The sequence below is a fragment of the Oncorhynchus mykiss genome, chromosome 26, assembly GCF_057628025.1.
Source record: "Oncorhynchus mykiss isolate SJ-2025 chromosome 26, ASM5762802v1, whole genome shotgun sequence".
Lineage (NCBI taxonomy): Eukaryota > Metazoa > Chordata > Actinopteri > Salmoniformes > Salmonidae > Oncorhynchus > Oncorhynchus mykiss.
In genome coordinates, this window is record NC_143047.1 from 48,316,051 (window position 1) to 48,343,128 (window position 27,078).

Sequence of the window (27,078 nt, forward strand, 5' to 3'; positions counted from 1 at the left end):
CCTCCCTTGATGTTGAACAGGATGTCTCTATGGAGACAGGGATAAACAGATGATAACAAATTCTCAGCAGCCTTTAAAGCTCATTTGAGTGTATGGGTTGGCGTTTGAGGTGAGGCAAGGAGAGGCAGTGCAGGACAGCGAGAGAGGCAGAAGGGACTTGACATTAGCAAGAGGTAAGAGCTGCTGCAGTTTAGTGTTGCTTTCTAGCTCTGGGGGATCTGGGGGATCTGAGGCTCCTGCAGATCTGGGGGCTCTGAGGGCTCTGAGGCTCAGGGGGATCTGGGGTTCTGAGGGATCTAGGTGATCTGGGGCTCCTGCAGATCTGGGGGCTCTGAGGCTCGGGGGGCTCTGAGGCTCAGGGGGATCTGGGGTTCTGAGGGATCTAGGTGATCTGGGGCTCCTGCAGATCTGGGGGCTCTGAGGCTCGGGGGGCTCTGAGGCTCAGGGGGATCTGGGAGCTCTGAGGGATCTAGGTGATCTGGGGCCCTGCAGATCTGGGGGCTCTGTAGGATCTAGGTGATCTGGGGCTCCTGCAGATCTGGGGGGCTCTGAGGCTCAGGGGGATCTGGGAGCTCTGGGAGATCTGGGGCTCTGCTACTGCTACTGTTACTACTACTGCTGGGTAAGTGGGTAACTGTACTGTAGGCTGTAGATTACCTGTGTGTGTGTGTGTGTGTGTGTGTGTGTGTGTGTGTGTGTGTGTGTGTGTGTGTGTGTGTGTGTGTGTGTGTGTCTCTCTCTCTCTGTATGCTAGATCCCTGTAGGCTATATGCACAACAATCCTAACATTAGTAATGTATTATCAACACAGCTGGGTTTTTTTTTTACTGCTCAACAATGCCGTTCCTGTTACAATCCTCCTTCATCTGCGACTCTTAGCGAATGGGTGGAGCGGCTTGTTGTGTTGCTAAGATACCATGTTATGTTCCTGTGGCATTGCTTTGGTGCGACACATTCATTAATATTAACATAACAAACAGAGAAGAAATTGATATTAGTGAAATATCAAACATGGTGTGATTTCTGACCTGCTGATGTTGTAATTGTAATGTATTACTGTACAGTGTTGTATATTATTGGGGGGGGGGGGGGGGTGTAACTGTAATTGAGGTGACTCTAGGGTGACTCTAGGGTGACTCTAGGGTGACTCTAGGGTGACTAGGGTGACTCTAGGGTGACTCTAGGGTGACTAGGGTGACTCTAGGGTGACTCTAGGGTGACTCTAGGGGGACTCTAGGGTGACTAGGGGGACTCTAGGGTGACTCTAGGGGGACTCTAGGGTGACTAGGGGGACTCTAGGGTGACTCTAGGGTGACTAGGGTGACTAGGGTGACTCTAGGGTGACTCTAGGGTGACTAGGGTGACTCTAGGGTGACTAGGGTGACTCTAGGGTGACTAGGGTGACTCTAGGGTGACTAGGGTGACTCTAGGGTGACTCTAGGGTGACTAGGGTGACTCTAGGGTGACTCTAGGGTGACTAGGGTGACTCTAGGGTGACTCTAGGATGACTAGGGTGACTCTAGGGTGACTAGGGTGACTCTAGGGTGACTCTAGGATGACTAGGGTGACTCTAGGGTGACTAGGGTGACTCTAGGGTGACTAGGGTGACTCTAGGATGACTAGGGTGACTCTAAGGTGACTCTAGGGTGACTCTAGGGTAACTAGGGTGACTCTAGGGTGACTAGGGTGACTCTAGGGTGACTAGGGTGACTCTAGGATGACTAGGGTGACTCTAAGGTGACTCTAGGGTGACTCTAGGGTAACTAGGGTGACTCTAGGGTGTCTAGGGTGACTAGGGTGACTCTAGGGTGACTAGGGTGACTCTAGGATGACTAGGGTGACTCTAAGGTGACTCTAGGGTGACTCTAGGGTGACTCTAGGGTGACTAGGGTGACTCTAGGGTGACTAGGGTGACTAGGGTGACTCTAGGGTGACTCTAGGGTGACTCTAGGGTGACTAGGGTGACTAGGGTGACTCTAGGGTGACTAGGGTGACTCTAGGGTGACTAAGGTGACTAGGGTGACTCTAGGGTGACTCTAGGGTGACTCTAGGGTGACTAGGGTGACTCTAGGGTGACTCTAGGGTGACTCTAGGGTTTGTACAGTGGTTCCTGAATGGTTAGTGAATCCCTGTGTCTGGTGAGCTTGGCTGTGTGAATAACAACAACACGTGTGTATATTACTCACAGCTACCCTCTCTCCTAGCATAATATACACCAGGTCACTGTTCTTTCCTCTCTGGGCAAATCTTTCAGTCGAGAGTTGAGGGGAAAATAACTCAACGACATGCTGTAAGTTTAAAACAAAACAAAATGGTTGACGTTGGTAGAAACAGATTCGAAAATTATACTTTTGGACAATTTTGCTCTAGTCAAGCGAACACTATTTAGAACATTCCCAGTTATATGCTTTGGATAAAAATGTTCAGTTAAATAAAAATTATTATCTGCATCGTAATTAGAATATTTTTGCTGTCCAAATCAGAGTCAATGTGGAGGCTATATACAGGGTATTACGGTACAGAGTCAATATGGAGGCTATATACAGGGTATTACGGTACAGAGTCAATGTGGAGGCTATATACAGGGTATTACGGTACAGAGTCAATGTGGAGGCTATATACAGGGTATTACGGTACAGAGTCAATGTGGAGGCTATATACAGGGTATTACGGTACAGAGTCATTGTGGAGGCTATATACAGGGTATTACGGTACAGAGTCAATGTGGGGGCTATATACAGGGTATTACGGTACAGAGTCAATGTGAAGGCTATATACAGGGTGTTACGGTACAGAGTCAATGTGGAGGCTATATACAGGGTATTACGGTACAGAGTCAATGTGGAGGCTATATACAGGGTATTACGGTACAGAGTCAATGTGGAGGCTATATACAGGGTATTACGGTACAGATTCAATGTGGAGGCTATATACAGGGTATTACGGTACAGAGTCAATGTGGAGGCTATATACAGGGTATTACGGTACAGAGTCAATGTGGAGGCTATATACAGGGTGTTACGGTACAGAGTCAATGTGGAGGCTATATACAGGGTGTTACGGTACAGAGTCAATGTGGAGGCTATATACAGGGTATTACGGTACAGAGTCAATGTGGAGGCTATATACAGGGTGTTACGGTACAGAGTCAATGTGGAGGCTATATACAGGGTATTACGGTACAGAGTCAATGTGGAGGCTATATACAGGGGGTACCGGTACAGAGTCAATGTGGAGGCTATATACAGGGGGTACCAGTACAGAGTCAATGTGGAGGCTATATACAGGGGGTACCGGTACAGAGTCAATGTGGAGGCTATATACAGGGGGTACCGGTACAGAGTCAATGTGGAGGCTATATACAGGGTATTACGGTACAGAGTCAATGTGGAGGCTATATACAGGGTATTACGGTACAGAGTCAATGTGGAGGCTATATACAGGGTATTACGGTACAGAGTCAATGTGGAGGCTATATACAGGGTGTTACGGTACAGAGTCAATGTGGAGGCTATATACAGGGTGTTACGGTACAGAGTCAATGTGGAGGCTATATACAGGGTATTACGGTACAGAGTCAATGTGGAGGCTATATACAGGGTGTTACGGTACAGAGTCAATGTGGAGGCTATATACAGGGTATTACGGTACAGAGTCAATGTGGACGCTATATACAGGGTATTACGGTACAGAGTCAATGTGGAGGCTATATACAGGGTATTACGGTACAGAGTCAATGTGGAGGCTATATACAGGGGGTACCGGTACAGAGTCAATGTGGAGGTTATATACAGGGTGTTACGGTACAGAGTCAATGTGGAGGCTATATACAGGGTATTACGGTACAGAGTCAATGTGGAGGCTATATACAGGGTGTTACGGTACAGAGTCAATGTGGAGGCTATATACAGGGTATTACGGTACAGAGTCAATGTGGAGGCTATATACAGGGGGTACCAGTACAGAGTCAATGTGGGGGCTATATACAGGGTGTTACGGTACAGAGTCAATGTGGAGGCTATATACAGGGTGTTACGGTACAGAGTCAATGTGGAGGCTATATACAGGGGTTACCAGTACAGAGTCAATGTGGGGGCTATATACAGGGTATTACGGTACAGAGTCAATGTGGAGGCTATATACAGGGTGTTACGGTACAGAGTCAATGCGGAGGCTATATACAGGGGGTACCGGTACAGAGTCAATGTGGAGGCTATATACAGGGTATTACGGTACAGAGTCAATGTGGAGGCTATATACAGGGTATTACGGTACAGAGTCAATGTGGAGGCTATATACAGGGTATTACGGTACAGAGTCAATGTGGAGGCTATATACAGGGTATTACGTACAGAGTCAATGTGGAGGCTATATACAGGGTATTACGTACAGAGTCAATGTGGAGGCTATATACAGGGTGTTACGGTACAGAGTCCTTACTGTAAATCACTTTGGATGAAAAAACTCACTGTCCTTACTGTAAATCCCTTTAGATGAACAAACTCACTATCCTTACTGTAAATCACTTTAGATGAGCAGACTCACTTTCCTTACTGTAAATCCTGTTGGATCAAAAGACTCACTGTCCTTGCTGTAAATCCTGTTGGCTCAAAGGACTTACTGTCCTTACTGTAAATCACTTTAGATGAACAAACTCACTGACCTTACTGTAAATCCCTTTAGATGAACAAACTCACTGACCTTACTGTAAATCACTTTGGATCAAAGAACTCACTGACCTTACTGTAAATCACTTTGGATGAAATAACTCACTGTCCTTACTGTAAATCACTTTGGGATGAAATAACTCACTATCCTTACTGTAAATCACTTTGGATCAAAGGACTCACTGTCCTTACTGTAAATCACTTTGGGATGAACAGACTCACTGACCTTACTGTAAATCACTTTGGGATGAACAGACTCACTGCACTTACTGTAAATCACTTTGGGATGAACAGACTCACTGTCCTTACTGTAAATCACTTTGGGATGAACAGACTCACTGCCCTTACTGTAAATCACTTTGGGATGAACAGACTCACTGCCCTTACTGTAAATCACTTTGGGATGAAAGCACCTGTATTGGATATAACTGTAAGTGGCCATATAACCCGTTGTTATTATATTACCGCGTGTCATATTAGGATGCTGCTTCTGTAGAATTACAGTGTCCGTTTCCAACAGCCCTGCAGACAGACGTTATACGCTGAGTGACGATGAACGCCCGAACCAACCAGACCCAGTTCAGACCCAACCAGAACCAACCAGACCCAGTTCAGAACCAACCAGACCCAGTTCAGACCCAACCAGAAACAACCAGAACCAACCAGACCCAGTTCAGACCCAACCAGACCCAACCAGAACCAACCAGACCCAACCAGACCCAACCAGACCCAGTTCAGACCCAACCAGAACCAACCAGACCCAACCAGAACCAACCAGACCCAGTTCAGACCCAACCAGAACCAACCAGACCCAACCAGACCCAGTTCAGACCCAACCAGAACCAACCAGACCCAGTTCAGACCCAACCAGAACCAACCAGACCCAACCAGAACCAACCAGACCCAGTTCAGACCCAACCAGAACCAACCAGACCCAACCAGAACCAACCAGACCCAGTTCAGACATCTTTAGCAGAACACGGACAGCCAAGCAGAACAGAATAAATACACATGGTATCACAAATGACACCCTTCCCCCCTATTTAGTGCACTACTGGCAGCAGGGTCTGTTGCTGTCCACACTACTACTAACACGATGCTTGGCTCGTGTCTGGTGCTCAGACTGTGGTCAATACCTAGAATACCTGCAGCGAGAGACAACCAGACTAGACCGGACTGCACCACAGATTGATATTGTGTGTGTGTCTGCGTGTGTGTGTGTGTGTGTGTGTGTGTGTGTGTGCGCGGGTGTGTGTGTGTGTGTGTGTGTGCGTGCGTGTGTGTGCGCAGGTGTGTGTGTGTGTGTGTGTGACCAGACTGCACCACGGACATAGATGTAAACTTGCTATGACATATACTGTACACTGGAAGTATGTGGACACCCCTTCAAATTAGTGGATTCGTGTCTATTTCAGCCCCACCCGTTGCTGACAGGTGGATAAAATCAAGCACACAGCCCATGCAGTCTCCATAGACAACTCAGTTCGTCACGTTTCTGCCCTGCTAGAGCTGCCTCCGGTCAACTGTAAGTGCTGTTATTGTGAAGTGGAAACGTCTAGGAGCGGCTCGGCCGCCAAGTGGTAGGCCACAGAACGGGATCGCCGAGTGCTGAAGTGCGGTTGTCCCCGGTTACAACACTCACCACCGAGTTCCAAACCGCCTCTGGAAGTAAACGTCAGCACAATAACTGTTCGTCGGGAGCCTCATGAAATGGGTTTCACAAGCCTAAGATCACCATCCGCAACGCCAAGCGTAAAAGCTCGCTGCCATTGGACTCTGGAGCAGTGGAAACGCGTTCTCTGGAGTGATGAATCACGCTTCCACCATCTGGCAGTCTGACAGACTAATCTGGGTTTGGCTGATGCCAGGAGAACGCTACCTGCCCCTAAGCATATTGCCAACTGTAAAGTTTGGTGGAGGAGGAATAATGATCTGGGGCTGTTTTTCATGGTTCGGGCCCCTTAGTTCCAGTGAAGGGAAATGTTAACCCAACAACATAAAATGACATTCTAGACGATTCTGTGCTTCTAACTTTGTGGCAACAGTTTGGGGAAGGCCCTTTCCTGTTTCAGCATGACATTTCTCCCGTGCACAAAATGAGGTCCATACAGAAGTTGTTTTTTGGGATCGGGGTGGAACTTGACTGGCATGCACAGAGCCCTGACCTCAACCCCATCGAACACCTTTGGGATGAATTGGAACGCCGACTGCGAGCCAGGCCTAATTGCTCAACATCAGTGCCTCGACCTCACTAATGCTCTCGTGGCTGAATGGAAGCAAGTCCCACAGCAATGTTCCAACATCTAGTGGAAAGCCTTCCCAGACGAGTGGGGGCTGTTATAGCAGCAAAGAGGGGGGGGGGGGGGACCAACTCTATATTAATAGCTATGATTCTGGAATGAGATGTTGGATGAGCAGGTGTCCATATACTTTTGGTCATGTAGTGTATCTACAAAACTACCATGTACTTTACATTAGTAGCAGAGAAATACTGCCATTTCAGTTCATCACTGTGTACTTTACATTAGTAGCAGAGAAATACTGCCATTTCAGTTCCTCAGCGTGTACTTTACATTAGTAGCAGAGAAATACTGCCATTTCAGTTCCTCACCGTGTACTTTACATTAGTAGCAGAGAAATACTGCCATTTCAGTTCCTCACTGTGTACTTTACATTAGTAGCAGAGAAATACTGCCATTTCAGTTCCTCACCGTGTACTTTACATTAGTAGCAGAGAAATACTGCCATTTCAGTTCCTCAGCGTGTACTTTACATTAGTAGCAGAGAAATACTGCCATTTCAGTTAATCAGCGTGTACTTTACATTAGTAGCAGAGAAATACTGCCATTTCAGTTCCTCAGCGTGTACTTTACATTAGTAGCAGAGAAATACTGCCATTTCAGTTCCTCACCGTGTACTTTACATTAGTAGCAGAGAAATACTGCCATTTCAGTTCCTCAGCGTGTACTTTACATTAGTAGCAGAGAAATACTGCAATTTCAGTTCATCACCGTGTACTTTACATTAGTAGCAGAGAAATACTGCCATTTCAGTTCATCACCGTGTACTTTACATTAGTAGCAGAGAAATACTGCCATTTCAGTTCCTCACCGTGTACTTTACATTAGTAGCAGAGAAATACTGCCATTTCAGTTCCTCACCGTGTACTTTACATTAGTAGCAGAGAAATACTGCCATTTCAGTTCCTCACCATGTGGATGGAATGAAGAGTCTAGAGATTTTACAGTACCGTGATGCTAATTCAGTTCATCATTGAATGTTTTATTTATTCAACCTTTATTTAACGAGGCAAGTCAGTTAAGAAACCAATTCTTATTTTCAATGACAGCCTTTCGGGGAACAGTGGGTTAACTGCCTGTTCAGGGGCAGAACTCGGGGTTTCGCTCCAACAACCTTTACGGTTACCGGCCCAACGCTCTAACCACTAGGCTACCTGCTGGTTACTAGTCCAACACTCTAACCACTAGGCTACCTGCTGGTTACTAGTCCAACGCTCTAACCACTAGGCTACCTGCTGGTTACTAATCCAACACTCTAACCACTAGTCTACCTGCTGGTTACTAATCCAACGCTCTAACCACTAGTCTACCTGCTGGTTACTAATCCAACACTCTAACCACTAGTCTACCTGCTGGTTACTAATCCAACACTCTAACCACTAGTCTACCTGCTGGTTACTAGTCCAACACTCTAACCACTAGGCTACCTGCTGGTTACTAGTCCAACGCTCTAACCACTAGGCTACCTGCTGGTTACTAATCCAACGCTCTAACCACTAGACTACCTGCTGGTTACTAGTCCAACACTCTAACCACTAGACTACCTGCTGGTTACTAGTCCAACGCTCTAATCACTAGGCTACCTGCTGGTTACTAGTCCAACGCTCTAACCACTAGACTACCTGCTGGTTACTAGTCCAACGCTCTAATCACTAGGCTACCTGCTGGTTACTAGTCCAACGCTCTAACCACTAGGCTACCTGCTGGTTACTAGTCCAACGCTCTAACCACTAGGCTACCTGCTGGTTACTAGTCCAACACTCTAACCACTAGGCTACCTGCTGGTTACCGGCCCAACGCTCTAACCACTAGGCTACCTGCTGGTTACTGGCCCAACACTCTAACCACTAGACTACCTGCTGGTTACTGGCCCAACACTCTAACCACTAGGCTACCTGCTGGTTACTAGTTCAACACTCTAACCACTAGGCTACCTGCTGGTTACTGACCCAACGCTCTAACCACTAGGTTACCTGCTGGTTACTAGTCCAACGCTCTAACCACTAGACTACCTGCTGGTTACTAGTCCAACGCTCTAACCACTAGTCTACCTGCTGGTTACTAGTCCAACGCTCTAACCACTAGTCTACCTGTTGGTTACTAGTCCAATACTCTAACCACTAGACTACCTGCTGGTTACTAGACCAACGCTCTAACCACTAGTCTACCTGCTGGTTACTGGTCCAACGGATTTGAATGAAATGTCAAATTGACCACCTAAAACCTTGTGATGCATTGTACCCAACAGTACCTGGAGTGATGCAGTACTTAGGACACAGTGGTGTCTCTAGTTCTCCATAGGGACTGAGTCTAACGGACCAGCTGGTTCTTCACAACGGAGGGGTTCTCTAAACGTTAGGATCATTGGGGACTTGTCCTCTGTGCCAGACAGAAGAGCAGGGGTGGAATCTGGGTGCTGCTTCCCAACTGGTTCTCTATTGCCTGTATAGTGCACTACCTTTTTGACCAGGACCCTATGGTAGTGCACTATACAGTACAGGGAATAAGGTACCATTTGAGACATACTGTCTCTCTCTCAATGTGTTCTTTCTACTCTCTGGCTGTAGGATGCAATGCTCTGTCTGTCTGTCTGTTTGCCTGTCTGTCTGTCTGTCTGTAGGATGCAATGCTGTCTGTCTGTCTGTCCCGAGCTGCAGGATGCAATGCTGCCTGTCTGTCTGTCTGCCTGCCTGCATGCCTGCCTGTCTGTCTGTCTGCCTGCCTGTCTGTCTGCCTGTCTGTCTGTCTGTCTGTCTGTAGGATGCAATGCTGTCTGTCTGTCTGTCCCGAGCTGCAGGATGCAATGCTGTCTGTCTGCCTGTCTGCCTGTCTGTCTGTCTGTCTGTCTGTCCCTGGCCTGAGCTTCACCCCCCCCCACCCACACAGCACCTCATACACAAGAACAGTTCATTACACACACTATTATTATTGTTATTGCTAGGCAGCGCAAACTAAGAGAGTCATGTCTGCAATATCACACACACGCACGCACACACACGCACACACGCACACACACACACACACACACACACACACACACACACACACACACACACACACACACACACACACACACAGCCTAGCGGTTAAGACCGGTTGGGCGAGTAACCGAAAGGTCACTGGTTCAAATCCCAGAGCCGACTAGGTGAATAACCTGCCAATGTGCCCATGAGCAAGGCACTTAACTCCAATAGCTCCTGTAAATCCCTCTGGGTGATGGCCGTCTGGTAAAAACACAGGCCCTTTACCATGCTACTCGCTTGCTGTCCTTTGCTAGCTTGATCCTGCGGTTTGTAATATGTGATTTGATCTGTATGTATTGTGATTGCTGCTAAACGAATGGCCTCGTGGAGGAAGTTTTCTAGAGTGGAAGCAGCTGGTAGAGAGAGAGCTGACTTCTCTCCAAGCCCACCCACTGTTTCAGCTACACCTCCTCATCTAGTCTCTGCAGACTGGCTGTTCACTCTAAACCACATCTACTATCAAATATCAACTTCACTAGTCCCATAACAACTGGCAGAGCACTACAGAACTACAGAGCACTACATAACTACAGAGCACTACATAACTACAGAGCACTACATAACTACAGAGCACTACATAACTACAGAGCATTACAGAGCACTACATAACTACAGAGCACTACATAACTACAGAGCACTATAGAGCACTACAGAGCACTACATAACTACAGAGCACTACATAACTACAGAGCACTATAGAGCACTACAGAGCACTACATAACTACAGAGCACTACATAACTACAGAGCACTATAGAGCACTACAGAGCACTACATAACTACAGAGCACTATAGAGCACTACATAACTACAGAGCACTACAGAGAACTACAGAGCACTACATAACTACAGAGCACTACATAACTACAGAGCACTACATAACTACAGAGCACTACAGAGCACTACATAACTGCAGAGTACTACATAACTACAGAGCACTATAGAGCACTACAGAGCACTACATAACTACAGAGCACTACATAACTACAGAGCACTACAGAGCACTACATAACTACAGAGCACTATAGAGCACTACATAACTACAGAGCACTACAGATAACTACAGAGCACTACATAACTACAGAGCACTACATAACTACAGAGCACTACAGAGAACTACAGAGCACTACATAACTACAGAGCACTACATAACTACAGAGCACTACAGATAACTACAGAGCACTACATAACTACAGAGCACTACATAACTACAGAGCACTACATAACTACAGAGCACTACATAACTACAGAGAACTACATAACTACAGAGAACTACATAACTACAGAGAACTACATAACTACAGAGCACTACATAACTACAGAGCACTATATAACTACAGAGAACTACATAACTACATAACTACAGAGAACTACATAACTACAGAGAACTACATAACTACAGAGAACTACATAACTACATAACTACAGAGAACTACATAACTACAGAGCACTACATAACTACAGAGAACTACATAACTACAGAGAACTACATAACTACAGAGCACTACATAACTACAGAGAACCACATAACTACAGAGCACTACATAACTACATAACACTACATAACTATAGAGCACTACAGAGCACTATAGAGAACTACAGAGCACTATAGAGAACTACATAACTACAGAGAACTACATAACTACATAACTATAGAGAACTACATAACTACAGAGCACTACATAACTACAGAGAACCACATAACTACAGAGCACTACATAACTACATAACACTACATAACTATAGAGCACTACATAACTACATAACACTACATAACTACAGAGAACTACATAACTACAGAGAACTACATAACTACAGAGCACTACAGAGCACTATAGAGAACTACAGAGCACTATAGAGAACTACATAACTACAGAGAACTACATAACTACAGAGAACTACATAACTATGGAGAACTACATAACTACAGAGAACTACATAACTACAGAGCACTACATAACTACAGAGAACCACATAACTACAGAGCACTACATAACTACATAACACTACATAACTATAGAGCACTACATAACACTACATAACTACAGAGAACTACATAACTACAGAGAACTACATAACTACAGAGCACTACAGAGCACTATAGAGAACTACAGAGCACTATAGAGAACTACATAACTATAGAGAACTACATAACTACAGAGAACTACATAACTACAGAGAACTACATAACTACAGAGAACTACATAACTACAGAGCACTACATAACTACAGAGAACTACATAACTACAGAGCACTACATAACTATAGAGAACTACATAACTACAGAGAACTACATAACTACAGAGAACTACATAACTACAGAGCACTACAGAGAACTACATAACTACAGAGCACTACAGAGAACTACATAACTACAGAGCACTACATAACTATAGAGAACTACATAACTACAGAGCACTACAGAGAACTACATAACTACAGAGCACTACATAACTATAGAGAACTACATAACTATAGAGAACTACATAACTACAGAGCACTACATAACTACAGAGCACTACATAACTACATAACTACAGAGCACTACATAACTACAGAGCACTACATAACTACAGAGAACTACATAACTACAGAGAACTACATAACTACAGAGAACTACATAACTACAGAGCACTACATAACTACAGAGCACTACATAACTACAGAGAACTACATAACTACATAACTACAGAGAACTACATAACTACAGAGAACTACATAACTACAGAGAACTACATAACTACAGAGAACTACATAACTACATAACTACAGAGAACTACATAACTACAGAGCACTACATAACTACAGAGAACTACATAACTACAGAGAACTACATAACTACAGAGCACTACATAACTACAGAGAACCACATAACTACAGAGCACTACATAACTACATAACACTACATAACTATAGAGCACTACAGAGCACTATAGAGAACTACAGAGCACTATAGAGAACTACATAACTACAGAGAACTACATAACTACATAACTATAGAGAACTACATAACTACAGAGCACTACATAACTACAGAGAACTACATAACTACAGAGCACTACATAACTACAGAGAACCACATAACTACAGAGCACTACATAACTACATAACACTACATAACTATAGAGCACTACATAACTACATAACACTACATAACTACAGAGAACTACATAACTACAGAGAACTACATAACTACAGAGCACTACAGAGCACTATAGAGAACTACAGAGCACTATAGAGAACTACATAACTACAGAGAACTACATAACTACAGAGAACTACATAACTACAGAGAACTACATAACTATAGAGAACTACATAACTACAGAGAACTACATAACTACAGAGCACTACATAACTACAGAGAACCACATAACTACAGAGCACTACATAACTACATAACACTACATAACTATAGAGCACTACATAACACTACATAACTACAGAGAACTACATAACTACAGAGAACTACATAACTACAGAGCACTACAGAGCACTATAGAGAACTACAGAGCACTATAGAGAACTACATAACTATAGAGAACTACATAACTACAGAGAACTACATAACTACAGAGAACTACATAACTACAGAGAACTACATAACTACAGAGCACTACATAACTACAGAGAACTACATAACTACAGAGCACTACATAACTATAGAGAACTACATAACTACAGAGAACTACATAACTACAGAGAACTACATAACTACAGAGCACTACAGAGAACTACATAACTACAGAGCACTACAGAGAACTACATAACTACAGAGCACTACATAACTATAGAGAACTACATAACTACAGAGCACTACAGAGAACTACATAACTACAGAGCACAACATAACTATAGAGAACTACATAACTATAGAGAACTACATAACTACAGAGCACTACATAACTACAGAGAACTACATTCTATCATACACAATCCATTGTAATCTGGGATTCGGGTTGTGGAACTGACCCAATAGTTTCCTGGTCTTTTCTCCTTCCCAGATTACAATGGATTGTGTATGATAGAATGTAGTGAGAGGGAGGGAGGGAGAGAGGGAGAGAGAGAAAAAACTGGGATCTCTCCTGTACTGTGGAGGGAGGGAGGGAGGGAGGGAGAGAGAGAGAGAGAGAGAGAGAGAGAGGGAGGGAGGGAGGGAGGGAGGGAGGGAGGGAGGGAGGGAGAGAGAGAGAGAGAGAGAAAAAAAAACTGGGATCTCTCCTGTACTGTGGAGAGAGAGAGAGAACTGGGATCTCTCCTGTACTGTGGAGGGAGGGAGAGAGAGGGAGGGAGGGAGGGAGAGAGGGGGAGGGAGGGAGGGGGGAGGGAGGGAGGGGGGGGGGAGGGAGGGAGGGAGGGAGGGAGGGAGGGAGAGAAGAAAAAAAAAACTGGGATCTCTCCTGTACTGTGGAGAGAGAGAGAGAACTGGGATCTCTCCTGTACTGTGGAGAGATAGAGAGAGAGAGAGAGAACTGGGATCTCTCCTGTACTGTGGAGAGATAGAGCTGCCATTCTGTCCCCAGAGAGAGAGAGATCGAGAACTGTCCTTCTGTCCCCAGAGAGAGGAGGCCTCCCATCATCCTATTGGGCCCCTGTAAGGCTGTGGGATCTGCCTTAAATATAACGTTACGCCCCCCCCCCCCCCCCCCCCCCCTGCCTGTGGGACAACAACCCGTGGTTACCTTGGTTACCCCATTGTCTTATTGTCTGCATGTTTAAAAGTCCATTACAAAACTACATTTAAGAAAAGTCCAAGTAAAGATTACTTTTCAACATGACCCACTTCTAAGCGTTCTCACAAAGCGTAATATTGTAGAGCTCCCCTCATGACCCTTTTCATGACAACACTAACGTTAGCCACGGCTAGCTAGCTAGCAGAACACGGATTCTTATTCATTAGCTGTGTTAAAGATGTGATCCGTCAAGACTGGAGACTGTGAAGGGCAGCTGGGTGGGTTCTGTAGACACATGATGTTCTCTCCTGGGTGGGTTCTGGGTGGGTTCTGGGTGGGTTCTGTTAGACACATGATGTTCTCTCCTGGGTGGGTTCTGGGTGGGTTCTTCTCTCCTGGGTGGGTTCTGTAGACACATGATGTTCTCTCCTGGGTGGGTTCTGGGTGGGTTCTTCTCTCCTGGGTGGGTTCTGTAGACACATGATGTTCTCTCCTGGGTGGGTTCTGTTAGACACATGATGTTCTCTCCTGGGTGGGTTCTGTAGACACATGCTGTTCTCTCCTGGGTGGGTTCTGTAGACACATGATGTTCTCTCCTGGAGGGGTTATGTAGACACATGATGTTCTCTCCTCCTCTTCCCTCCTCCTCTTCCCTCCTCCTCTTCCCTCCTCTCTCCTCTCCCCCTTCTCCTCCTCTTCTCTCCTCCTCTTCCCTCCTCCTCTCTCCTCTCCCCCTTCTCCTCCTCTTCTCTCCTCCTCTTCTCTCCTCCTCTTCCCTCCTCCTCCTCCTCTCTTCTCCTCCTCCTCTTCTCTCCTCCTCTTCCCTCCTCTCCTCTCTTCTCCACCTCCCCCTCTTCCTTCCTTTCTCCTCTCTCCTCTCTTCTCCTCCTCCTCTTCTCTCCTCCTCTCCTCTCTCCTCTCTTCTCTCCCCCTTCTCCTCCTCCTCTTCTCTCCTCCTCTTCCCTCCTCTCTCCCCCCTCCTCTCCTCCTCTTCTTTCTTCCTCTCTCCTCCCCTCTCCTCCTCCTCTTCTCCTCCTCTTCTCCCCTCCTCTTCCCTCCTCCTCTCCTCTTCTGCTCTCTTTAAAAAAAAAGGAATCCTTTCAACAGATTGTGTGAACCCAGATCCCTGAAGGGGAAGGTCTGAGAGGTCAAATAGAGTTAGAGGACATGTGATATTCATTTTAAAGTCCCGAGGGTTCATCTGGAGCATGAGACAGACACTATTAGTAGTACAAAACTAACACAATAAATCAGTCAACTTTGACACGTTCTTTAGTCGTTGACAAGGTATTTACCACGGGATCAAGTATGCATGTCATATACCTTTCAAATGAATACAATACTATGTAACATCCATTATAGAAAGTCTAAAAGCTGTGTTCCAATACTCATACTAACCCCCACTAACCATACTATCTGTGAGGTGAATTGAGTGTATAGTATGCTCATTGGTCATAGTATGGATATAGTTTATATGCCAAAAAGTTCCCGGATGTCGTACTTAATTCGCCAAAATACGAAGTATACATGCAGTGGACACTATATCCGTGCTTTTAAGGACCCATAATGCAATTCTTCAGAAAATGTGTGTATGCTTCACTACGTTTTCACATTTTAGAAAATGGCGGAAAATATACAGCCGAGGAGAGTGGAGACAACTTCATTGCTTTAACTAATTCTGACAAATGTTTTTTTAAATTGAGCAATGCAATAAAGTAATAACTTTTAAAATAAGTTTTGTACCACATTATGTTGGGTGACAACTTATTATCTACGTTGTCCTTACGAACTGCATAGCATTACAGCAGTATGTACCGGTATGTTAGCTAGTTACCTAACGTTAATTGGCTACTAATAGATCAAACTTGCCAGGCAGTATATTAGCGATCTGCTATCTAATTACCCAACGTTTATTCACTTGATTATTCACATCATTCTTAGCTAAGTGGTATAGTCTCCGTGCGTTTCAATAAGTTTTGGCCGTTGTCATTAAACGTCGGCAAAATAAAAAAAAAAGAAGATAGATAAAATTGTTGCCAGGAACACAATTACAGTCACCAAGTCCCTGGATAACATGAAAACAGGCTGAGCAGCTCTGCTAGGGAGAGTATCATGGTCAGAGTGAGGTGTTTGGAAGTCGCTGAACAGTCAATTATCAACTCCAACCGCCGGTGAAGCTAAGAACAAGAAATGATGACCGATATCAAGAGATGCTGTGGGAGATGTCCAAGATTTCAGACAACATTTTTATCCTGCAAGATTTACTGTTTTCCACTATCAATAAAATGTGTGAAATTAAAATAAAAATCTATTTTTTAAGTAGCTAGCCAACGTTAGCCAGTTAGCTTGGGTGCTTTACTGCCGTTGAACGCTCGGATCAACACTACTCCTCCTAGAGCAGGGCCCTCTGTCCTTTCGTATATTTCAGAGCGTTCAATCTGGAAGGCACAAAATGAAGTATTCTGACACCCCAGAATGAATTTACGAACACACCCCGGAAATCGTAAAACGTCTAGCTGGTCATTTGTTACGCTAATAAGCTAGCAAGACGTTGCATAGCAACAGCATCAACTTCCGGTTAGACAGGCGAAGCTCTATAATTGTTTTTATTTTTTTTAAGTACGCTCAACTGAAACAATACCGTTCGTTTACAGTATACTAAAATGTACTAATAGTATATAGTATATACTCATTAAGTATGTAGTATACAGTATGTAAGTATGGGTATTAGAACACAGCGATGAGTCTTGTTGTCCTGTTTTGTAATCAGGCAGCTTTAAATACACCTGCTTATTTTTTTATTTTTTTTAAACCTGCTTTAGTGTCAGACAAATATGTATAATGGCTAAGACCCATGTTGTCTTATTTTGTAGATATTCTTCAAGATGGCAGAGAGCACAGATCTGGAGCAGCTGATGAACTCTTTTAAGAAGTTTGCGATCCACGGAGACACCAAGGCTACCGGGAAGGAGATGAACGGGAAGAACTGGGCTAAACTGTGTAAGGACTGCAAGATCATCGACGGGAAGAATGTCACCGGCACTGACGTGGATATCGTCTTCACGAAAGTCAAGTGAGTTTTAATAGCGACCAGCTACAACATAATTATCAATGTAATACATTCATCTATTACGATGATGCTGATTATTATTTATGGACAAATTGCAACCAACATTAGCCGCTAGATTATCCTCAATTGATCTCTCTTAAATCATGGGCGAGTTTGTTTTGTATGGCCCAGTGCCCCGGTTTGGCGGAGTTTGCCCATTTTTAGACCATTCCATTGGTCCTTAAGGGTAATCTCCACCCACCCGGGGCACTGGGCCATATAAAGTTAATTTGTCCATGGTTTAAGAGAGATCAGCTGGCGATAAAATAGTGGCCAATGTTGGTTGCAATTGGCCCATTTTTATTATTATTATATACTTATACTAGTACTGATAATACTTGAGTAAATCCACTTCAGAACAGTGTTGTGGAACGACTGTTGTTTTCTGACAGTAGTAGATTATAAATCCACTTCAGAACAGTGTTGTGGAACGACTGTTGTATTCTGCCAGTAGTAGATTATAAATCCACTTCAGAACAGTGTTGTGGAACGACTGTTGTTTTCTGACAGTAGTAGATTATAAATCCACTTCAGAACAGTGTTGTGGAACGACTGTTGTTTTCTGACAGTAGTAGATTATAAATCCACTTCAGAACAGTGTTGTGGAACGACTGTTGTTTTCTGACAGTAGTAGATTATAAATCCACTTCAGAACAGTGTTGTGGAACGACTGTTGTTTTCTGACAGTAGTAGATTATAAATCCACTTCAGAACAGTGTTGTGGAACGGCTGTTGTTTTCTGACAGTAGTAGATTATAAATCCACTTCAGAACAGTGTTGTGGAACGGCTGTTGTTTCCTGACAGTAGTAGATTATAAATCCACTTCAGAACAGTGTTGTGGAACGACTGTTGTTTCCTGACAGTAGTAGATTATAAATCCACTTCAGAACAGTGTTGTGGAACGACTGTTGTTTTCTGACAGTAGTAGATTATAAATCCACTCCAGAACAGTGTTGTGGAACGACTGTTGTTTTCTGACAGTAGTAGATTATAAATCCACTTCAGAACAGTGTTGTGGAACGACTGTTGTTTTCTGACAGTAGTAGATTATAAATCCACTTCAGAACAGTGTTGTGGAACGGCTGTTGTTTTCTGACAGTAGTAGATTATAAATCCACTTCAGAACAGTGTTGTGGAACGACTGTTGTTTTCTGACAGTAGTAGATTATAAATCCACTTCAGAACAGTGTTGTGGAACGACTGTTGTTTTCTGACAGTAGTAGATTATAAATCCACTTCAGAACAGTGTTGTGGAACGACTGTTGTTTTCTGACAGTAGTAGATTATAAATCCACTTCAGAACAGTGTTGTGGAACGACTGTTGTTTTCTGACAGTAGTAGATTATAAATCCACTTCAGAACAGTGTTGTGGAACGGCTGTTGTTTCCTGACAGTAGTAGATTATAAATCCACTTCAGAACAGTGTTGTGGAACGGCTGTTGTTTTCTGACAGTAGTAGATTATAAATCCACTTCAGAACAGTGTTGTGGAACGGCTGTTGTTTCCTGACAGTAGTAGATTATAAATCCACTTCAGAACAGTGTTGTGGAACGACTGTTGTTTTCTGACAGTAGTAGATTATAAATCCACTTCAGAACAGTGTTGTGGAACGACTGTTGTTTTCTGACAGTAGTAGATTATAAATCCACTTCAGAACAGTGTTGTGGAACGGCTGTTGTTTTCTGACAGTAGTAGATTATAAATCCACTTCAGAACAGTGTTGTGGAACGACTGTTGTTTTCTGACAGTAGTAGATTATAAATCCACTTCAGAACAGTGTTGTGGAACGGCTGTTGTTTCCTGACAGTAGTAGATTATAAATCCACTTCAGAACAGTGTTGTGGAACGGCTGTTGTTTTCTGACAGTAGTAGATTATAAATCCACTTCAGAACAGTGTTGTGGAACGGCTGTTGTTTTCTGACAGTAGTAGATTATAAATCCACTTCAGAACAGTGTTGTGGAACGGCTGTTGTTTTCTGACAGTAGTAGATTATAAATCCACTTCAGAACAGTGTTGTGGAACGGCTGTTGTTTTCTGACAGTAGTAGATTATAAATCCACTTCAGAACAGTGTTGTGGAACGACTGTTGTTTCCTGACAGTAGTAGATTATAAATCCACTTCAGAACAGTGTTGTGGAACGACTGTTGTTTCCTGACAGTAGTAGATTATAAATCCACTTCAGAACAGTGTTGTGGAACGACTGTTGTTTTCTGACAGTAGTAGATTATAAATCCACTTCAGAACAGTGTTGTGGAACGACTGTTGTTTCCTGACAGTAGTAGATTATAAATCCACTTCAGAACAGTGTTGTGGAACGACTGTTGTTTCCTGACAGTAGTAGATTATAAATCCACTTCAGAACAGTGTTGTGGAACGACTGTTGTTTCCTGACAGTAGTAGATTATAAATCCACTTCAGAACAGTGTTGTGGAACGACTGTTGTTTCCTGACAGTAGATTATAAATCCACTTCAGAACAGTGTTGTGGAACGGCTGTTGTTTCCTGACAGTAGTAGATTATAAATCCACTTCAGAACAGTGTTGTGGAACGACTGTTGTTTTCTGACAGTAGTAGATTATAAATCCACTTCAGAACAGTGTTGTGGAACGACTGTTGTTTCCTGACAGTAGTAGATTATAAATCCACTTCAGAACAGTGTTGTGGAACGACTGTTGTTTTCTGACAGCAGTAGATTATAAATCCACTTCAGAACAGTGTTGTGGAACGACTGTTGTTTCCTGACAGTAGTAGATTATAAATCCACTTCAGAACAGTGTTGTGGAACGGCTGTTGTTTCCTGACAGTAGTAGATTATAAATCCACTTCAGAACAGTGTTGTGGAACGGCTGTTGTTTTCTGACCGTAGTAGATTATAAATCCACTCCAGAACAGTGTTGTGGAACGACTGTTGTTTTCTGACAGTAGTAGATTATAAATCCACTTCAGAACAGTGTTGTGGAACGACTGTTGTTTCCTGACAGTAGTAGATTATAAATCCACTTCAGAACAGTGTTGTGGAACGACTGTTGTTTTCTGACAGTAGTAGATTATAAATCCACTTCAGAACAGTGTTGTGGAACGACTGTTGTTTTCTGACAGTAGTAGATTATAAATCCACTTCAGAACAGTGTTGTGGAACGGCTGTTGTTTTCTGACAGTAGTAGATTATAAATCCACTTCAGAACAGTGTTGTGGAACGACTGTTGTTTTCTGACAGTAGTAGATTATAAATCCACTTCAGAACAGTGTTGTGGAACGGCTGTTGTTTCCTGACAGTAGTAGATTATAAATCCACTTCAGAACAGTGTTGTGGAACGGCTGTTGTTTCCTGACAGTAGTAGATTATAAATCCACTTCAGAACAGTGTTGTGGAACGGCTGTTGTTTTCTGACAGTAGTAGATTATAAATCCACTTCAGAACAGTGTTGTGGAACGACTGTTGTTTCCTGACAGTAGTAGATTATAAATCCACTTCAGAACAGTGTTGTGGAACGACTGTTGTTTCCTGACAGTAGTAGATTATAAATCCACTTCAGAACAGTGTTGTGGAACGGCTGTTGTTTTCTGACAGTAGTAGATTATAAATCCACTTCAGAACAGTGTTGTGGAACGGCTGTTGTTTTCTGACAGTAGTAGATTATAAATCCACTTCAGAACAGTGTTGTGGAACGGCTGTTGTTTTCTGACAGTAGTAGATTATAAATCCACTTCAGAACAGTGTTGTGGAACGGCTGTTGTTTCCTGACAGTAGTAGATTATAAATCCACTTCAGAACAGTGTTGTGGAACGGCTGTTGTTTTCTGACAGTAGTAGATTATAAATCCACTTCAGAACAGTGTTGTGGAACGGCTGTTGTTTCCTGACAGTAGTAGATTATAAATCCACTTCAGAACAGTGTTGTGGAACGACTGTTGTTTCCTGACAGTAGTAGATTATAAATCCACTTCAGAACAGTGTTGTGGAACGACTGTTGTTTTCTGACAGTAGTAGATTATAAATCCACTTCAGAACAGTGTTGTGGAACGACTGTTGTTTCCTGACAGTAGTAGATTATAAATCCACTTCAGAACAGTGTTGTGGAACGACTGTTGTTTTCTGACAGTAGTAGATTATAAATCCACTTCAGAACAGTGTTGTGGAACGGCTGTTGTTTCCTGACAGTAGTAGATTATAAATCCACTTCAGAACAGTGTTGTGGAACGACTGTTGTTTTCTGACAGTAGTAGATTATAAATCCACTTCAGAACAGTGTTGTGGAACGACTGTTGTTTCCTGACAGTAGTAGATTATAAATCCACTTCAGAACAGTGTTGTGGAACGACTGTTGTTTTCTGCCGTTGCAGAGCGAAGACGTCCCGGGTGATCACCTACGAGGAATTCCAGAGAGCCCTGGAGGAGCTTGCCCCGAAGAGGTTTAAAGGTCAGAGCAAAGAGGAGGCCCTAACGTCTGTCTACAAACTGATAGAGGGCAAGGAGCCCACCAACGTAGGAGTCACGGTATGACAGATACACTACTACTACTAATATACTACTACTAATATACTACTAGGCCCTAACGTCTGTCTACAAGCTGATAGATACTGATATATACTACTACTGCATACTACTACTACTACTAATATACTACTACTACTACTAATATACTACTACTACTACTACTAATATACTACTACTAATATACTACTACTACTACTACTAATATACTACTACTAATATACTACTACTAATATACTACTACTAATATACTACTACTAATATACTACTACTACTACTACTAATATACTACTACTACTACTACTAATATACTACTAGTATACTACTATACTACTACTACTACTAATAAACTAATACTACCACTACTACTAGTATACTACTACTACTACTACTACTACTACTACTACTACTAATATACTACTAATATACTACTACTAATATACTACTAATATACTACTACTACTACTACTACTATACTACTACTATTACTACTACTGCATACTACTACTACTAGTATACTACTATACTACTACTACTAATATACTACTACTACTACTATACTACTACTATTACTACTACTGCAAACTACTAGTATACTACTATACTACTACTACTAATATACTACTACTACTACTATACTACTACTATTACTACTACTACTACTACTAGTATACTACTACACTACTACCACTACTAATATACTACTCTACTACATTGCAACTGCTGCTACTACTACACTACTGTTACTACTACTACTGCTACTACTATTACTACTACACTACTGGTACTACTATTACTATACTACTACCACTACTACCACTACTACACTACTACTACTACTACTATTACTAATACTACTATACTACTACTACTACTACTACTAATATACTACTACTACTAATGGTACTACTATTACTACTACTACTACTACTACTACCACTACTACTACCACTACTACTTCATTATTGAGATGTTATCCAGCTAAATAAACACTGTCTTGTTCTAATACCCAGCTTCAAGTGTGTGGTAAGAGTATGTACATAAATGAATATGGGGATCAGGCCTGGCAAAGTAGTCTGCTGTCACTTGAGGGTAGATAGGACAGTTGTGGAGGAGGACGGCACGGTGTGTTTATCACGGCGTTCTGAAGTCAAGGAGGTTGTTTAGACGTGCCTGAGTGAATATAGTGAATGTACTCAGCTCTCCAAACCGTCTCGGTGCTCCGGCTCGCTCTGAGCCAACTCACATTCATGACATCATATCCATTATAAGAGATTGGCTTCATCGGTGAGGTGTGTCTGTGTGTCGTGTCTGTGTGTGAGTGTGAGTGTGTCGTGTGTGTGTGTGTCTGAGTGTGAGTGTGAGTGTGTCGTGTGTGTGTGTGTGTGTGTCTGAGTGTGAGTGTGTGTGTGTCGTGTGTGTGTGTGTTAGTGTTACCTAAGGTTCTTTTTTTCTCCAAACACATTTGTTAACACTGGCTGGCTGTTGTCACGCTGTGAATTGAACCTGAGTTCAACCTCTTTATCTAAGAGTGGCTGTTGGTTTTTTGACTTAAGAAATTATAATTGAGTTAAAGTAATCCCTTCTTTAGGGAGCGGTTCTACCTATCCACCTCCAGCTGTTTCCTCCTGTGTTTAACATTCAGATTCTAGGGCCCTTCTTTAGGGTTCTACCTATCCACCTCCAGCTGTCCTGTGTATAACGTTCAGATTCTAGGGCCCTTCTTTAGGGAGCGGTTCTACCTATCCACCTCCAGCTGTTTCCTCCTGTGTATAACAATCAGATTCTAGGGACCTTCTTTAGGGTTCTACCTATCCACCTCCAGCTGTCCTGTGTATAACGTTCAGATTCTAGGGCCCTTCTTTAGGGAGCGGTTCTACCTATCCACCTCCAGCTGTTTCCTCCTGTGTATAACAATCAGATTCTAGGGACCTTCTTTAGAGTTCTACCTATCCACCTCCAGCTGTTTCCTCCTGTGTATAACAATCAGATTCTAGGGACCTTCTTTAGGGTTGTACCTATCCACCTCCAGCTGTTTCCTCCTGTGTATAACAATCAGATTCTAGGGACCTTCTTTAGGGTTCTACCTATCCACCTCCAGCTGTTTCCTCCTGTGTATAACAATCAGATTCTAGGGCCCTTCTTTAGGGTTCTACCTATCCACCTCCAGCTGTTTCCTCCTGTGTATAACAATCAGACTCTAGGGACCTTCTTTAGGGTTCTACCTATCCACCTCCAGCTGTTTCCTCCTGTGTATAACAATCAGATTCTAGGGACCTTCAGAACTGTTGCGATCCCAACGCTGGAGGACAGCAGGAACTTCCTCAGTTTGTCAAGAGAACCTACAGTAGCAGTTTATCATTAAAAAACAGAACTGTATTGGTTTAGCTCACCAACATGACAACATGGTTTCTGTTACTGTCCCCCCCGTCCCCCCCCCCCGTCCCCCCCTCCACAGAAAATAGCGAAGACAGCCGCAGTGGACAGACTGACGGACACCACCAAGTACACAGGCTCCCACAAAGAGCGCTTCGACGAGAGCGGGAAGGGGAGGGGTAAGGGCGGGCGGGAGGAGCTGGTGGAGGAAACGGGATACGTCGGCTCCTACAAGAACGCCGGAACCTACGAGGAGAAAACCAAGGCTAAGTAGACCACCGGGCCAGGCGGGGTGGTCAACAGTCCCAGTAGACCACCGGGCCAGGCGGTGTGGTCAACAGGTCCAGTAGACCACCGGGCCAGGCGGTGTGGTCAACAGGCCCAGTAGACCACCGGGCCAGGCGGTGTGGTCAACAGGTCCAGTAGACCACCGGGCCAGGCGGGGTGGTCAACAGGCCCAGTAGACCACCGGGCCAGGCGGTGTGGTCAACAGGCCCAGTAGACCACCGGGCCAGGCGGGGTGGTCAACAGGCCCAGTAGACCACCGGGCCAGGCGGTGTGGTCAACAGGTCCAGTAGACCACCGGGCCAGGCGGGGTGGTCAACAGGCCCAGTAGACCACCGGGCCAGGCGGTGTGGTCAACAGGCCCAGTAGACCACCGGGCCAGGCGGGGTGGTCAACAGGCCCACAACATGAGATGTATCCCAAATTACATCCTACTCTATATAGTGCACTACTTTGACCAGAGCGCCATGGGTCCTGGTCTAAAGTAGTGCACTATAGAGGGAATAGGGTGCCATAGGGCTCTGGTCTAAAGTAGTGCACTATATAGGGAATAGGGTGCCATAGGGCTCTGGTATAAAGTAGTGCACTATATAGGGAATAGAGTGCCATTTGAGACGCTTCCAGGGTCACTATCCCCTAAGCCCCCCCCCCCTTACAGTCGGGACCAAACCCTGAACCCAGAACTCTGACCCCTAACCACAGGCTTAACCCCAGGCCCTGTCGACAGAGGCTGTCCTCTCTTATCTTTGATATGTCCTGAGGGGGTGTGTGTGTGTTGTGATCGGGGATGATGAGAGAGAGAACATGCTTTTTACTCTTATTATAGCTATGGAGGTTGTGAGGCGATCTCCTTCAACAGAGATATGATCGATACACAGGTCGTGAGGCGATCTCCTTCAACAGAGATATGACCGATAGACAGGTCGTGAGGCGATCTCCTTCAACAGAGATATGACCGATAGACAGGTCGTGAGGCGATCTCCTTCAACAGAGATATGACCGATAGACAGGTCGTGAGGCGATCTCCTTCAACAGAGATATGACCGATAGACAGGTCATGAGGCGATCTCCTTCAACAGAGATATGACCGATAGACAGGTCGTGAGGCGATCTCCTTCAACAGAGATATGACCGATAGACAGGTCGTGAGGCGATCTCCTTCAACAGAGATTTGTCTGATGTGTGTTTACAGATGACTAGATCAGAATGTTCACTGTTCACTGTCAAACCTGGCCTACCCTGAGACTGTACATAGACCTGTGATATACCATACCCTCACCTTGCTTTGGTTTTAAATCTGCCCTGAGACTGTACATAGACCTGTGATATACCATACCCTCACCTTGCTTTGGTTTTAAATCTGCCCTGAGACTGTACATAGACCTGTGATATACCATACCCTCACCTTGCTTTGGTTTTAACATGTTGAGTTGCACTGTGAAATACTGATGCAAGAGTTGTTGCCATGGAATTGAATGAAACATCCACTGTAAAAGGCAAACGTCAGCACCAAGACCGTGATTGGTCAAAACACGTACTGGTCAAATAATCTGACATGGTGCCGTGTTTCCATTGGCTTCAAACCATGAATGTCCTCTTTGAATCGAGTTCACTTTCTTACCGTATATTTCATCTTTCTTACCGTATATTTCATCTTTCTTACCGTACATTTCATCTTTCTTACCGTATAATTCATCTTTCTTACCGTACATTTCATCTTTCTTACCGTATATTTCATCTTTCTTACCGTATATTTCATCTTTCTTACCGTATATTTCATCTTTCTTACCGTATAATTCATCTTTCTTACCGTATAATTCATCTTTCTTACTGTATAATTCATCTTTCTTACCGTATAATTCATCTTTCTTACTGTATAATTCATCTTTCTTACAGTATGTTTCATCTCTCAAACTCAATAGTTTCAGGGTTTCGTCTTTAAGACTATCGTTTTAGAACTAGCTAGCTTTTTATTCTGAGACTATTTCTTTCAACGTTCGTTGCTTTTCAAAATGTTTCAATTTATTTTCTCTCTTTTGGTTATTTTTGATTTGTTTGTTTGTTTGTTTTAGTGTTGTAGAAACTGGACAACGGCTGCATTGAAGGGGAAATTGTTGTATTAAAAAATGAGAATAAAGTGTTTGTCTTTA

At 43.7% G+C, this 27,078-nt stretch overlaps 1 protein-coding gene and 1 long non-coding RNA gene across 4 annotated transcripts; one reads left to right on the plus strand and one right to left on the minus strand.

The window, feature by feature from the left end:
* Positions 1–27,078, plus strand: tppp3 (tubulin polymerization-promoting protein family member 3). Of its 2 annotated transcripts, none has more exons than XM_090221993.1 (4): positions 1–173; positions 17,534–17,733; positions 22,117–22,270; positions 24,726–27,078. In XM_090221993.1, the coding sequence occupies exons 2-4, from the start codon at positions 17,546–17,548 to the stop codon at positions 24,915–24,917; spliced, it is 534 nt and encodes a 177-aa protein (XP_090078119.1). In that variant the 5' UTR covers positions 1–173; positions 17,534–17,545; the 3' UTR covers positions 24,918–27,078. The 2 variants fall into 2 exon arrangements, with proteins under 2 accessions (XP_090078119.1, XP_090078120.1); XM_090221994.1 differs by having other exon boundaries at positions 54–622.
* LOC149971498 (uncharacterized) lies at positions 23,469–24,712 on the minus strand. Of its 2 annotated transcripts, none has more exons than XR_016492191.1 (3): positions 24,545–24,712; positions 24,010–24,125; positions 23,469–23,940 (listed from the first exon to the last, which is right to left on the minus strand). It is a non-coding gene; the product is annotated as an uncharacterized LOC149971498 (long non-coding RNA). The 2 variants fall into 2 exon arrangements; XR_016492192.1 differs by lacking the exon at positions 24,545–24,712 and adding an exon at positions 24,148–24,280 and having other exon boundaries at positions 24,010–24,078.